At 40.2% G+C, this 17,303-nt stretch overlaps 1 protein-coding gene across 1 annotated transcript in view; it reads left to right on the forward strand.

Moving 5' to 3' along the window:
- Nucleotides 1-9,424: 9,424 nt before the first annotated feature.
- The window catches only part of dok6 (docking protein 6), a 45,153-nt gene continuing 37,274 nt past the window's right edge, over nucleotides 9,425-17,303 (forward strand). The window contains 1 exon segment of the mRNA XM_056434301.1: nucleotides 9,425-9,690. Within this exon segment, the coding sequence (XP_056290276.1) occupies nucleotides 9,625-9,690 (66 nt within the window). The 5' untranslated portion in view covers nucleotides 9,425-9,624.

Genomic DNA, 17,303 nt, shown 5'->3' on the forward strand with positions numbered 1-17,303 from the left:
GTCTGTGTCAAAGAGACCATATACACCTGAGGAGAGACAGAGAGAGAGAGAGCAAGAGAGGCAGGCAGACAGTTTGAATGTGCTTGGGCATTTGTTTGTGCCGTATGTGTGTGTGTGTGTCCATGTGCTTTATATTTGGGTTTTAATTGTATCTTTTTACTCGCTCACCTGTTTGTTTATGTGCTATGTCTGTGCCGCCTGTCCCACTGTGGTTGGATGAGAATCAGATAGCAGTGATGCAGTCAGGGAAGCCGTCAGCACCAAGGTGAAAAGTGATGGTTGCCAGTGGTAATGACTATGTTCCTTCTTGTCAAACCTTTACTTTGGCAGATGAACAAAACATAAAAATCTGACAGGGAGTGGGCTGTTTCCCCTTATGATCCAAAAATATTACATGTACATAGGCACACTGTGAATGTGTTATTGAAAAGATGGAGTGGTATACTTTGGTGGAGAAAAAATAAGCTTTTCCTGAGTGGCAAGGTGACTCATATAATTATCGAGTTATTTTCGGCCTCTGTGCTTTTAAAACAAACCTTTGACAAATCTTAGACATTTTATTAATAATAAACATTGTTTAGCAAGTAGGCGCTGCTGTGACCAACCCACCAACTACTTGATTGAAATTGAAAATCATATAAATTGATGCTCAAGACCATTCAGTTGGTAAGTGCTACCGGAATACAATATATTTAACTTGATACTTTAAAATCAATCAGGGGCCAACAATGGATGACTGAAGATTTGTTTTTAATGATTGTGTGTATATGTTCTCTGGCCTGTGCTCATGTGGAGAATTGAAAAAAGGTATTAAAACCTCTCAAAATGCAAAAGAAAAATATGCTGGACTGAGGTGTGAGTAGTGTGACGTAATATTGTTAAAGCAATGGTTATCTTCATGTGAATAGTTATAGTATGCTGGTATGATCTGCAATGTGAGCTTTAGTACTGCAAATCGAATCCTGGAACAAAATAGTGCCATTGGAGAGTGCTGAAGCTACAGCAGCTGCACAATGTCATCAACTCAGCATTTGCCAATGTGTTGTCCCAGGTTCATTAATTGCAAGAGGCTTCAACAGATCAACAGCTCACTCTTTTCTTCGGCCCAGCACAAATAAATGAGCCATTCCAAGAAAAAGACTTCTTTGTTTGATAGAAAATAAAGAAACGTGAGCTTTTGGTTCTGCAACATTATTTTGTTCACAAGTAGGAGTAGAAAACCCAATCACGAACATCTGGCAAAGTGTCTACTGACATATTTTATATATATATATATATATATATATTTATATATGCATTCATATACAGGACTGTCTCAGAAAATTAGAATATTGTGATAAAGTTCTTTATTTTCTGTAATGCAATTAAAAAAACAAAAATGTCATGCATTCTGGATTCATTACAAATCAACTGAAATATTGCAAGCCTTTTATTCTTTTAATATTGCTGATTATGGCTTACAGCTTAAGAAAACTCTAAAATCCTATCTCATAAAATTTGAATATTTCCTCAGACCAAGTAAAAAAAAAGATTTATAACAGCTGAGTGTTTGTCAAGGCTCAGGAAACCCTTGCAGGTGTTTCGAGTTAATTAGACAATTCAAGTGATTTGTTTAATACCCTACTAGTATACTTTTTCATGATATTCTAATATTTAGAGATAGGATATTTGAGTTTTCTTAAGCTGTAAGCCATAATCAGCAATATTAAAGAATAAAAGGCTTGCAATATTTCAGTTGATTTGTAATGAATCCAGAATGCATGACATTTTTGTTTTTTTAATTGCATTACAGAAAATAAAGAACTTTATCACAATATTCTAATTTTCTGAGACAGTCCTGTATATATATATAAATATATATGTTAATTAATGTGTAGTCTCTTACTGCCTTTGTAATTTTTGTTCACAGGCATATCTGTATGCATACAATGATGAACATATACATTCATCTTACTTTATTACCAGGGTGTGTGCGTGTGTGCGTGTGTGTGTGGGAGGGGGGGGGGGGGCTGTCCATCAGATGATTTATTGTCAAAAATGTTAAGACACTAACACTGATTTTTGTTCCTGTATAAATGGGTGTCAGTGAAGCAGTTTTATGCTCTGGATGCAGATGTGGGCCACATGTAGAAACCTTTCCAAAAAGAGGCAGTGTGGAGAAGGGAAGGTTGTGCTTACAGTACCTCTCAGGGAGGGGCTGGCTGCCTCCCAGACTGCACTGCTGTTAAATCTAACCCTCCAAATAAATAATGACAGTCCACATCATCTGGACACTTACAACAAACAATTAATAATATCTCTTTGAATGCTTGTCAGTGTCTGGACTAAATTTGAAGTCTAAAGATTTAAAATAATTCATCAATGTTTCATAGCAGCCTTACTTGTAGAGAAAACATTATTGAGCTGTCCAGTAGAGGTGTCCTGTTTATCCTCCAGATGTGATTGCATTAATGATAATAATACAAACACAACTAGCTCAGGAATGTGGCATCAATCTTCACACACAAAGCCATGAATAATAGAGGAAATGGATTGAGTTTCAAAAGAGCCCTGACCTATCCGAGACACAATCAGACGACCTGGGAGTAAAACAAACACCTGTTTGCAAAGGAAAGAAAAATAAATGTTGCGGAAGAACAAAAACCAAGTATGAGACGCCTGGCAAGACAACAAGGAACACTCCGAAAAAGCAACATACAGCCAAGTTGAGGGTCATGGCCGAACAATAGGGCCATGCATGGACACACTTCTTTGCAGTCAGTCATAATAGAAGACATATAAAGTGGGCGAGTCTTTGGGTCACTGGTAGTGGGAGAAGAACACAGCATGAAAACAGTCATGAGAAACTACAGTTCATAGTAAACTACATCAAAAGGAGTCCCAGACCATGTTTGTTTGGAAGGTTTTTGTACGTGTCAGCAAAAAATATTCTTCCTTTTGTAGCTGTCTGCTCTGCGTGGTTCAGTCCCCAGACTTATGAGCAGTGGAGGATACACCAAACACACTTATAACAGAAGTGTTCTGGTGTATTCACATTCGTCAGGGAGCAAAGAGTGCAAAATATAAAGAGCTGCAACGAATCAGGCGTCGGCGACAGGCCGCAAAATTACGGAGGAGGCTGTCCCCGGACTCTGACGTCATCACTGACCTTTCGTGTATTTACAGAGGAGGTTTGATTTCCACTCTTTTTCCATGCTCACACATGAGCCGTTGTGAAGCGGGCCCTGTAGGTAAAAGAGTAGCTTTGTCCCGACCTGGACGGTGAGCACTGGAGTCATGTGCTTCTGCCAATCCCGAAGAAGGACCCACAAGCCACGGCCATTGAGAGAAGCACAAGCATCACCTGTTTTATATTAAATCTGTCAGATTAAATAAGGAAGCCAATAACCTGCAGCTCTCAGGCAGCAGTTTTAGCCAAATTTGACCCTCTGCTACTCTTGTTCAAACTGTTCTCACACTGAGTTGAGGGACAGGACAACTTTTGCATAGAAATCCATGAAACTGCAGCTGATCATTTGTTGACATATTAAATGAGATTCACGGTGATAAACATACATTCTTCTATATTTCAACAACAACAGAGTCTCTCGGTTTTTATTTGGGATAATATAACTTGTGTTGAATCCCCAGCACTTGAAGATGATTGATTTTAGTTTTTTTATGCAGCATAGAAGTTATAATATGCAATTTATATGTTGCTCATTCATCACCTTGTTTGATTGTTGCACAAGTACAGAGATATAATTGTCATGGAGTAGCAACATGAAGACGTTTAAAGAGCCCTTTCAAAGTACTCCCCCGAATGCAGCAGACAATATTGCCCTCTACAGGGCATACACATTAGTCATGCTTGTCTGGCCACTCTTTTTGTGTGGGTGTGTGTGTGTGTGTGTGTGTGTGTGTGTGTGTGTGTTGGGGGAGGGGGGGGGAGGCTGTGATGAGAGACACAGCACTATGTGTTGATGAATGTGTAATTACGCAGTGTTTAAAGAATTTGAGATTCAGGGTGAGCAGGATGGCACCATGGGATCAAGACCCTGGATTACACCCGCTTGACATTTATTATCTGCCTTGCTGTGATGTCCTTCAGCATGAATCCCCTTGTTTCCTGTCAGGTCTTTTGTTGTTGGCCCTCACCCTGAAGGCCACAGGAGAATGAAAGACAGCGAGGGACACAATATTTTTCGAAACTGCATTCACAATAAAGGACAACATACATGATGGCAGCCTTATACATTCTAAATAATGTGTTGACAAGAAAAATACTAAAGTTTTTATCACATGATATTGAATTAAAAAGATCAAGAGTCTCTGACTATGAAGGAAGATTACAATGAATGAGATCTTCACATGAAGGACCTGGTCACTGATCTAAGACCAGCGCCTAATTCACAGTCTGTGAATTCTGCCTCCGGTCTCTAAATTAGCTGCGTACATGAAAAAGAAGAGGAGGAAGAAGAAGAAGAAAGAATGAGGTGTCTCATCGCTCTTGTGCTCGTTGGGGAAGGCACCTATCTCACTCCTCTTGTCTTCCAGGAGGAGCTGAGTGTGATGGATTCAGCCTCCCCCGGTTGTTTTCCATGAGAAACACCACAGCATTAGAGCAGCTACGTCTCCAGAGATCCAACACCGGGGTCAGCCTCACTGTGGTATCAGATAGACCCCAATTCAGGACACTATGAAGAGGTCAAACCAGCAGGAGGTATATAGCCTTTTCCTGAGAATGAGCCACTTCTTCTCTCATCATTGTTATCGTGCTCTTTCCTCTCTTCTTCCTATTTTTTATATGTTCCCCTCTGCTTCACCCTCATCCATCTGCATCTCTTTCCTGCTTCTTCTCACTCTTTTTCCTTACCCTTCATCCTTCCTCGTTACCATAATGATCGTTAGTGTTCCTACACAGTTTACCTCTGAAGTTGATTTTCTCAGTCATGCGCTCATTTAAAATTATAAATCTTCCCTGAATGCAAATGCACACCTAATCTCATTGTAGACAAGACAGAATATAGAACGGACATTCATGAAAGGTGTATCTGCCATGTGAGTTTGACAGAAGATGCTGCAAATGAAATCTCATCCTCAGCTCTTCTGATAAAATTTTTGGTTAATTTGGTAATGCGAGAAACCCTCGTAATAGGTTTATACGCTCTACTCATATGCTCATCTGAGATTGAAGTAAAGGACCCTCTTGAATCTCCCATTCTCACGACTCACCTTCTAGAGAAGGACAGAGAGGCCCTCCAACCACTTCTACTTCTGTTATGGAGTAAATCACAAACATGTCACAGCTTGATCCTCTGGGACTATAGACAACCTTAGCTGTCCTTTCTTGTGACTAACCAATGTCCTCCTTGAATGACCATGGACCCGCTGAGCCCAGAACAGCCCACATGTCCTTTTCTGAGAAATTGACTTTTTTTCCCTTCTCTTTCCACACTTGCTTTTTTTTCTTAATTTTCCTCCCGGCATTGACATTTAATCAAACCCAAATCCCATTGTGCACATTAACATATCAGGCTGATACGGGTTGCAGTAAAAAGCAGAGTACAAGAAGCCGAAGCAGATAATTACCATAACTCTGCCTGTGTGATCTCTATTTTCACTCCTCCGCCCACATGTAAAAATGCTTATGGTGAACAACTGAGAGTGGATGCATTTCTCTCTCTCGCTCTCTCCCTCGTCCACTCATTCACCCATGCTTATCTTTTTAGAATGTGTTAATTATTTAGCTGCTCGTGCTCGTGAATATTCGACAAATAGCACCGAGACGAACTAAGCATCTAACGCAAAAGGCAATTGTAGTATTTCACCAGACCATCGAAACCATCTAAAGGGTCCATTGCTGAGCTGTGAATAAATAAACTATTCAGTGTGACTTGTTTTGGAATGCCTAAGTGCTCTAATGGATGATATGGTTTCTCTATGAGCAGCTCGGTCTTCCCAGTACTAATCATCATAGATGTGGAGGGACTTGGATATGTGGGGTAGAATGTCTATGAAAAATGGGGATGATTATGAGGTCAATAGCTGATAAATTGCCCATAGTGGACACGAGTTGTTTTCCGCAGCTCAGCAGATATTGGCTGCTTGGCTCTTGACCTTGATGAAGCTCCCTCTGTTCCGGAGTGACTCTCCACACATTTTACCCTGTTGGCAGCCGCTCAGGTATGTCGGGGCCATATGTCGGTTGGTGTGACGGCCTCTCTACCTGCGACCAACCGAGGCCAAACTGGTTGTTGGTCTCGTAACGCAGCAGGCAATTACTTCCTCCCAAACTAGGACAGCTCTCTGTAATGACACCAGAGCACAATATTCCGTGCAATCAAAAGACATCGTTGCTGTCAGCATTAGTTTCGTAGAGAGAGGATGACAAGGCAGTGCGAATGGAATGGGGCCATGTTGTACAAAGAGGATTATGAAGACAAAACAACTTTGACAAGTCTGAAATTTGAGGACTCTTCCACAGAGACATGAAGACTATCAAAGTCACACAGTCATTGAGTTTTACCTCTGTGTTCAAAAGCTGACACTTGACAGAAAAGCACTTCTCAGAGTGGCAGCCGTCTCTATGCACTGAAGAAAGCTCCACTGTTTCTCAGCGGATTACATTTTCTTTCAGTGCAACACAACAAATAATGCATTAGTATAAGCAATAGGGTATTTATGCAGAGCTCGAACAGATACCACGTATGAGTCCTCCTTTATCTATTTTCTGATACTGACACATTAATCTATGATGTGTTCCTGTTGTTCGATTGAAGAGAGTAAAATAAATTAATCTGTGAAAAGGTATTCCTGAAGTGATCAGTTGTTTATATAACTCTATTTTATAACATTTTAATCAACCTAAGTAATGGTAGACCCTCATATCAATATACCTGAGCCATCTGCTCCCAGACCGAGGATTTCACTCTCTGCGATTGCACAACTGGAGTTACGCCTCTCGCTACATCCCGATCAGGATTATAGCTTTAGCAGGGATCAAAATGTGTTCCTGTTCTCTTATTCTCCAAGCTTTTTTACTGCTAATCTGCAGCATTTGATCAACAATATACAAGCTGCATGCTTTGTATTTGTTTTGCTGACAATATATTTCATCCTCTACTGGACCAGCCTGTTTTATTATTCACAAATCAAACAACATCAAGTCAAGTCAAGGCCATCCAATAATGACAACATATGGTGCTCACACACTGGCAATTTTATTTCCTTATAAGCCGGTGAAAAATCTGGAAATTATATTCATACTCAGCCTCAGGACAGACAGGAAATAACGACCAAAAGGCAGTGTTAAAAACGGTTTTGCAAATTAGTCTAAACACTAGGCTCTGTTGGACATGTGCATATATTGTCTCTGAACATATTGTGTGTGTGTGTGCATGTGTGTGTGTGTTAACACTCAACACATGTTTAGTGTTAAGAATGACCAAGTCAAGCACATCATCTTGACCGTGATCATTTTTATTTGATTGACCGATATGATCAATGGTTACACCTGCCAGAACATATAGCACAGTGGCCTTTGAAGGTTATGAAAGAACCTTAACATGTGCAGTTGAGTCCAGGTATAGGTGTATGTGTCCTGTTAACCCTCCACTACCATGTCAAATAAAAGGTTAAGTCAAGTCATTGTTGCAATTTATAGTCACCACACTCAAAAAAACGATTCAAGCCCTTCTTAGAGGTGACACATTTAAATATTGTTTGATACATTTAAATAAATCAATTACAAAATGAAGATATTTATTTTGAATGGGTGTAACACAAAATGTATGAATACTTTCATTTATTAGATTTATTTAGGTTACACTCACAAAAACGATTCAAGCCCTTCTTCGAGGTGACACATTTAAATATTGTTTGATACATTTAAATAAATCAATTACAAAAATAGATATTTATATTTAATGGGTGGAACACAAAATGTATGAATTCTTTCATTTATTAGATTTATTTAGGTTAGATGGTGTGCATATCAACTCAAAATAAATGTGTTTCATTGGGGAATACCCTTTGCGCATGCGCCAGCTGAAAATCAGTTGTTTACATGAGGTGAACACACTTCCAGGGCTGTACGGTGGTTTAGAAGCTAGCACCGTCGCCTCAAAGCCTAAGGTCTGTGGGTTCAATTCCCAGTCAGGGCTTTCCTTCTGTTTGGAGTTTGCATATTTTGTTAGTTAGTTAGTTAGTTTATATTTTGAGTTGGACAAACACAAATTAATTTAATTTAATGAATATCGTTATTTTATTTTAGATGTATTTGATACATGAGTTGGACTAACTTAATTACATTGTATTGCACTGATGTGCTAAATTTGAGTTGGAGTTGCATATAATTATTGGATGGAAAACCTGCCAACAATTTAATTGAGTTCATCCAATGAGTCATTTCTTTGAGTGCACCTGGTGTCTAAAAATATTAAGGCTACAACTATATTATTGCTCTGCTGATTTAATTTTTACCAATGATCTATTCCCTGTTTGTGTATTGAGTAATATTTATATCTTTCGCGATTCTTTTGCTCAACCTACACCCACAGACATTCAGTTTGATACCACATGAGGCAAAGAAGAGCAGCACATTATTACATTTGAGAAGCTGGGAAGCATTTATTATTTAATAGTTTCAGACAGAAATGCCATCAATCAAAATTGTTGCCAACAAATGTATCCCTTGATTAATCTTATAATTGACTGTGTGTTTAAAAAGACATGAACAAACAATGGTTTAAGGCAAACCAGAGCTGGGATCCCTTTTAAATGTACATGAAGCACACAATTTTGTATTTTCTACTTGAATATTGGCATATTTCTATCCGTTCATTTTCACTTCTCATGTTTCTATTTGTGTTACCATCATAGGGACTATGCATGTAAATTACTATGCTCTAGTTGTTGGTTTACATCATGTATTTGATGTCCATTAATGTTCTTTGTCCTTATCAAACAATAAATAAATAATAAATAAATACCAGACAAGTTGCTTCTAGTGACTAATGTTAACTGGTAGGGCTACACAATAAAATAAAAAATCTGGCTATGCATATTCCTTTTAAATATTAGACATTTTGGAGTAGGCCTTACAGTCGATTAGGATGACTAATGCCTATCGGCAACCCTAATAAATCATTTCACTAGAGAAATCGGGTAAGAAATACTTATGCACACAGTCGGCCCTTCTCACAATATTAGAGTGATAAGTAAAAAAAAAAAACGGTGCAAAATAAAATCTATATTTCTAAAAGTCTGTATCCCCGCCGTAGATGCCTCCTCCTCTCCCTGCGCAGCAGATATCCCCCACCCCCCTCCCTGTTTCGGGGATGGTGTGGTCCAGGAAACGCGCCTCTCCTGTGCTCTCCTCCTCTGCTCTCCTCTCCGGCTGAAGTGAATCAGCTGACGAATGGTATCTCCCTCCGCGCGCGGATGGATCGCGCCGCCGACGCCGGGCAGCCTGAGCGCTGACACAGGAGCAGGTTGCCCACCGCCCGCTCTCCCGCCGCTGGATGTCTCACCGAGCGACACATTTGTAACACATTTCGCTGCCCGATAAAAAAAAGAAGAAAAAAAGAGGTGACTTTGTTTTATTTCCCCCCTCGAGCAGGAAGCGACCCGCTTCCCCTCACCATGGCTTCCAACTTCAACGACATAGTCAAACAGGGATACGTGAGGATACGGAGTAAGAAACTGGGGGTGAGTACTGTTGCACTTGCTGTCTCGTGGAGGAGGAAGAGGAGGAGGAGTTGGTGGAGGAAGAGGACGATGAGTTCCAGTTGTTTGCCGTCTTTTAGCATCAAGTAGGGGCGGCGGGATAAAGAAAGAGGCTTTAATTGCTCCGTCGGCAGCCGTCCTGCTGCGAGCTCTTCAAGAGGAAAACCCGATTAGAGCAGCACGAGCAGCGGCCAAGTTTCCCTCAGTTCACTGTGCTCAACATACTTCTTCACACACGGAGATGTCGGTACGATACAGGTGATAGACGGCTGGCGTTGCCATGTGGCTGTAGTTGTAACTCACTGTCTTTATTATCAACCTCTAGCCTGTAACTTTATTTTCATTGAGAAAAGTTAGGCCCTAATTTAGTTGTCTGTCTGTGTTAGGTCACAAACGGATTACGCCCTTTTTAACCACAGCTCTGGTTATATGAGAGAAAAAGGGGTAAACTACCAATTTCAAGGAGTTCAAAACACTGTAATAATGTGATAACTGAGTATTTCAACAGACACTAACCACACCATCACTGACTCTAATAAGGTCACTTACAATTGAGCACAACAACAGGCCGTAAGTGTCTCCCTCATGGCGCACAGTGATAATTCACACAGTGCTTTATGGATTCCAGGATGTAAAACATAATGGGAATACTGAAAGCCATTTATCATTATACACATTACCATCAGCCTATTATCAGTCAGAGCCGTACTGTACTTTAACTCTCTTTCAGTAATGATGAATTCTGCCTGGCAGTGAACAGTCTCATTGCAATCCACCTGAGTTGGTGTGATGGCAACCCTTCGATGTGACTTGATAATGGATTTATATTGAGGTACAGCAAGGAGAAAAATGGCTAGACTGCTTAAATTGAAATAAATGATATATATTCAATCATGAGCGCCTTATTGTCTGACTCATAAAGCCATCTGCTTTTGTTCATGCTTCCAGCTCATTACGCCAACAGAGCGGGCACACTCCCTCTCCGTTGATGAAGTGTGATGATGGAGGCTAATGATGTCTGCCTCCTCACATCATCACCTGGCTTCATCCACATTATTCTGCTATTGTTCGCTGCTTTTGAGGTTACCTTCGATTGTTATTTAAGAGCAATTGTTGTTGAGTAAGTGCAACCTTTACCGCCCCGAAAGGACTTGCACAGCACAGGCTTGATGTAACAAATGTCGACGTGCTGATTATTTTCCTCACATACAGTTGGCTCAGTTTATTTACTTCTTGCATATGCTGTTAGCTGGATATATTCAGAGAAAAAGGGAATGTGTGAGTGTGTGTGTGTGTGTGTGACTTTGCAAAGCAACTGAGGATGCATGCTGCGTTGGCTATGCTCGAGGTATCCAAGCTAAATCTCTGCCAGCTCCACATCTCATCCTGCTGTTTGAGGAGAATAACACTTTGTGTCCTGGTCGCCCACTCCTTCAGCCCTCCACCGCTCGCTGCTGTTTCATCATAGAGAAGCCGTGCTGCGATGGCCTCAGAGGACCCTGGTGTGGGTAGACAGAAAGTATGTATCTGTTCACGCTAGGGTTAGTTATTCCAGTGTTGATTTGCATTCTGATTCAGTTGGAGAAAGAAACAACACACATGGAGCATGAATCGGGTATTTGTGTGCCTGAATCAACAGGCACCAATAGAGTACATCTCTGTGATTATTCCTGTTGGTTTTTTTTTTCCATGGGGGAGAAAATACCTCATCATTTCCAAATGGCTTAATTTCAAGTGTTTTGAGGGAGATGCAAATCAAAATGTGTGACACATGCGTGGGCTCACTGCAAAAATAAACATCAGGGAACGAAGGGATGCTATTTAGAGCTGTGAGTGTTATTTGGTAGCGTGATCTCAAACAGCATATTTTACTTTACATCATCTTTGTCTTGTGTTTGGCTCAATAGCTAAATAATGTTTATTATGTCTGTGACGAGACACCGATATGCTGAACAGAGACTCGGATGTAATGTCATGGACGAGGAGATGCACGGGCCTCTGTGCCTCTTCGGATTCCTCGTCACTAAAATCAGCCAAGAGTGCAACATACTGTGGACCTCCATCCCACGGTCCATCATGCCGCTGGGGATGAGTGTAGTGAACATGTTTCAATACTCTCTACTGGAACATGTTGGTTTAATTACAAACACCTTACTTTGAGAAATATAGAATGTATTCATTCCTACTTCTAAATTATCTAATATCCTCGCATTTAAAACTTTTTTGCTTTTGAAGTTATCAAAATGTTTGCAGTTTAATTTTCTGTCCGTCTATTGATCAACTTATTAATTAATTAATTCAGCTATGAAATAAAAATTCTTAATTTTTTTAAATAAATAAACATGTTGCTTAAATCAAAAACAGTCAGACATTCGCTAAATTATTCAGGAACTATTTCTTCAAAGGATGAATAATCAAGGTCAGATATCTGACAAACCATTTGATGCCAGTAGAGCTGCAACTATTGATTATTTGAATAACTACATAGTAACTACATAAAACATAGTAATACATAGTAATCTGCATCTTTTCAGGAGTAATTGATTAATTGTTTGCTTTATAAAATGGATTAAAGTGTTTACTGTCAAAATGTCCTAAAACTCACTTTATCTTCAAGTCCCTCTTCTTTCCCAACAGTCTAAAACTCTAGAACTCAGAGACGTTCCATGAACAATAGTATAAAACTAAGCTTTCAATGCCAGCTTTCATTTTCTGACAGTTTTTGATATGAAGTTCTACAGACACATTTCAAAAGGTGCTCCGAGTCAAAACCCAGCCCTACCTGTCAGGTTGTACCTTCTCAGATTTAGAGCAGGACATGTGATGGTTTTTTAATGCTTCTTTTGTGTGCTGTAAAGGTCTTTCAAATATCACATATCAAGACTTTGCATCACAGTTGACCTTCTGATGCTCTCACTCACTATTATAATGCTGTGCCATTTAAAATGCATTATACATTATTTTGTATTAGGAAAGGAGAACAGTTGAATGGTTCTCCTTATGCGATATTAAAGTGGCCCGACCAACAGCTTCGCCTGAACTCATCAGCATCTGTCAATATGATTGGCTCATTTCCAAACGCCGTCAAGTGTGAAGGTTGAGGCCATGAGGTCAGGTCTGTGTTCTTCACAGTGATCAAAACTACCGGCCTGGGCACTTTCTCTCCAGATATTTTTTGTTGTTCTTTTATTTTTTTACAAGGACATTTGTTTTATTCTCCACTGACATGAACGGCAACGATTTCCTACATTAGCCAACTTCTTTGTCTCCTCGTTGGCCGAAGAGACAACGGTGCAGTGTTCTTGAATGCACAAGTAGTCTCTCTCTCTCTCTCTCCTTTCCTTTCTCACATTCCCCTCCTCTTCCTCACCTCTCCACCCGTTCTCTCACCTCACGTCTCACCTGTACTTCCCACACTACAGTGTCTCTCTCATCCCCTCCCCCCTATTTTATCTCCCTTCCTCTTTATCCGGCTATCTCCGTCACCTCATCCCCTTTCTCTCTCACTATTCTCTCCTTCACTGGTTTGCAGACAGTTGAGAGACTGAGCACAAAAGCATCCTATTCATCACCCCACCCTGCACCCTCCATAACCCCAACAGACTATTCCCCCTGACACGGTGCAAAGACGCGCACAGACATACACACAAATTGGCTCATTTCAACAGCGAAGAATTGGCACACACAAGCACCCGACAAACCAGTAAACAATCTGCTGCCAGAGAACAGTCTGTATTCTCAATTAATTTGAATCCTGTGGCTTTATACCATACAGTATTCTTTGACGACATAAAGATGAACTAAAAGCTCAAAATTCCACAAAAGGTGTCTCTGCACTCGGAAAGAGAAGGTTGCCGCCTCCCATGTAGCTCTCTCTTTGTGTCAGTGGGACGGTCTCCACTTTAACGAGATGAATAACATGACCTTTGAGTCATTTGTGCGTCAGGCTCACACCAGGTACACACTTCCCAGGTTAAGCATCACTGTGGTGAGTCGAAAAGGTCAACCGTTATATGGATATTTTCCTCTCATCTGTCCAACTTTTCTTCAAGCCTTAAATGTTCAATTTCAGTTTGCTGCAAGTGAGCCAGTCTGCCTTTCAGTCTCTCCATTCACAAACATGTTTTGACACATCAAAGTAGCTGCAGATTAGATGTTGGCCCAGAGGTAACATGTCATATTAAAGGAGAACGCAGAGCATTTCAGAAACAGACTTCACACTCAGGTTATTCTGGTTAGATTTCCCACCACATTAACGCTGAAGGGATTTCACCAAAGCAAATAGCATGTGCAAAAAACTCAACATTAATTTATTTGACATACAACAAAATGTGCAATAAGTATAGAACCAGAAGATTATGAATCTACTTCACACCATATATATATAAACTGTCCATAATTAACATTCGCCTATCAACACGCTACTCATATGGGAAAGGGGTCGTATCAAAGCCACAGAGATGTCATGAGGTGTCACGGATGTCGCAGCGAGAGAGGACCCAAATGCCGACACAACTTCTGCAAAAAACAATATTTAATCCAACAAACTTGACAGGACGACAAAAACGCGGACCAAACGGAACGAAGCCACGCTGGGAATGAGACGAACAGGGTTTACATACACAGGCAAGGTGAGAGGATTGGACAACGGGGAACGAGACACAGGTGGACACAATGAGGGCGGGGCCAGCAATCACACAGGTGGAAACAATCAGGGCCAGGGCAGACAATCACAGGGAGACAGACGACACAAGGACTTCAAAACAAGACACAAAACGAGACACAAACTCCAGATCATGACAAGAGAACTCTCACTGCTTATAGCAGCTTTTAGTTTGTTTTGGTTTTACGGCCTACAACATTACTATTTTGGCTATTTCACCTTTCATAGTGTTGTTTTCTGACACATCACTCAGCTGCTTTCCGCATTAAAAAAAGAGCCTTAAACCCCCACTGTGCACTACCTGCCGAGCAGCCAACAGACAACGTTAGCATTTAGCTGGTGATACAAGTGGAGCATTTAGCAGCTAGTGAGCCGGATGTTTCCCACAGGCATTGGTGGAGATCGAAAGCAGAGCTAAGAGGAGGGCTGGGAGCTGAATATGAGCTAAAGACGCTAGCTGGGAGCTGAATATGAGCAGAGTTGGATGACATTTCTCTGTCGATAGATGACAACAAGTGCTCGCTTCAACGTTGCACACACAGTCATTGTCAAAAAGAACATTTGCGATAGCAGCTACATTTTTTTTATTTAATATACTTTGAGGCTAGACCACCTTACCTCGCATTCCCTGGTTTTGTTTTGTTGCCCAAAATCAGACCAAATCCTAGAATTCCCCTTCTAGTTCATTGTTGAAGTTTTAAACTTGGACGTGATTTTTTTTGTTTGTTTAAGTATGTTTTCCACAACCGGAGGTGTAGGGCATCTATAAATTAATAGTTTACCGTCATTTGGTTGAACTGCACAGTCGGTCTAACACTCAAACCTAAAACCAGCAAACTAAAGATACATAGTGTATCATATATCTATTAGACTGCTCATAAAGAATGAAATGTAAAAGCACAAAGCTGCCATCAGAGTGTAGTTATGAGAGCCTTGGTCAAACCATAAATCTCAAAGCAGAAAACACATTAAAAATGCATTATGTCTGGTCCAGAATGAGGAGGAGTGAAATACAATCAGCCAAACGTGTGGTTGTAAACAAATAATCAGTAAACCAATAATCAGGGCTGCAGACTGAGAGTTTAAGTTATTCATCATCCAAACACAAGGATAGCATTTTCAAAAAGATGGGTTACTCCCCCGTTTATAGATTTACAGAAGTGATTTGGGCTTCTTAAATTACTTTTTTACGAGATAACAATTTCACAATCTTGGGAATGTATAACGTTTGTTTTGGGGCAAATAACCTTCTGTAATTTAAGGACTTGACAACAAAAAAGAATGCTGTAGCTCAGCGCTTATTGGAATTTTTCAATTTCTGGTCTTGTAGGGATGTTTGAGGGAAGTTTAATGTGTGGCAATCTACAGTACTTGTGTTGTACTTGTATACAGCAAATACAGACAGTAAGTCATGCTTTTGATTTTTTATGAGTGTTGGACACATCAAAATATATTGTGTAATACTGCTACCAGCTATTATGACTGCGAATGTTTACTCGTGAGATGAATGTGCAATTCATGTTTCCTTCCATATTTGCTCTATTTGGCAGACATTAAGTATGTCAATACTACAATTGACGTATAATTCCATTTCGAGCAATATTTAGCCAATTATTCTCTGGTTCCAGCTTCTCAAATGTGAGGAATTCTCAATCTAAAAAAAACATATTTAAACTTAATACGTTTGGGTTTTAAGCTGTTACTCCGACGAAACAATCATTGAGAAGCTTTTAATCTCAAGAAGGAGGTAATAACAATGTTTCGTTTTGGAGATCTTTAATAACTGAGTTCGATGCTTAGCTTGCAGTTTACGCTGATAAAAGACATTCATTTAGCTAATGAAGCATTTTCTAACGAGGACAAAATCAAGAGTTATTACTCATATTAAAGTACTTTTTTGGAGCCAATGTTGCGCTCTTCCCATCTCTGTCTACAAATAAATCAGAAAGTTAATAAGTGCTTTGTCTCACTCAGCTGTTTTTGTCTTATAAGTGGGTATTTGTGTTCAGTGACCAGTGTGAGACTCTGCTCCCCCTTGTTGGCGCACAATAATAGATCTATTGTTCAAGATATTAAGATCGGATCTTGCCACTTTTAACAATGACAGGCCGTCCAGAATGGTGAATGTCAGGAGATCTTTCACCCCAGAAACTGTACTTATCAGTGGAGCGTAGAGACAACACATGTTAGACTCCAAGCTATTGAGACATCCAAGCAACACGGGTAAATCAGACCGGGCTTGTGCAAAGAAATCCGATTTTATCAATAAACAAATCATTAGATCCTTACATCCAGTGGTCAGAATTAGACTAATTGCCAAACAATAAATGTAATCTGTGGCAGATAGAGGATTTTTAACAAGCCTTGTTTTGCTTATGCTTTTTTTCTCCTTTTCTTCTTGTGATGGATGTTTTATCGACCTGGTGCATTAATTCACAGATATGCAGGGCTATACATCGTGTGGTCACTTCCTTTGGTTTTCATCAGCTTCCTCCATCAGACAAAGACCTGGAGACAAATTACCTGCTCTTATTGGCCTTGATGAATTGCATGTCGAGCAGGATACGGGAACAACAGTCCATCAGTCGTTACTCATGATGAAAAATGTGCCTCTATTATATAGTCGCTTTCATAAATAAATCTGTGCCTGGATCCCACTTGAACATTTCATCATTGATTCTCGTTGTTCCTAATCATCAAAAAAGCTTTTCGTCGTGACAGAATTTTGTTATTAGCCGTTAGTAAGGTCTAAAACTCGATTGATTAAGTGATGATCCATAAAAAGACTAATAAGTTGCTAAACATTCTCTTTCCTTGCCCTCACTCAGTGTCATGCTCTTAAAAAAAGCAACTTTTCCCATCTGGCTGTCTCCTGTGTCTGGCCTGTAGCTCTGCCTGAAATCCGGACACAAACGCATGTCAAACCAAGCTG

This window comes from Pseudoliparis swirei, chromosome 16, assembly GCF_029220125.1.
Source record: "Pseudoliparis swirei isolate HS2019 ecotype Mariana Trench chromosome 16, NWPU_hadal_v1, whole genome shotgun sequence".
Lineage (NCBI taxonomy): Eukaryota > Metazoa > Chordata > Actinopteri > Perciformes > Liparidae > Pseudoliparis > Pseudoliparis swirei.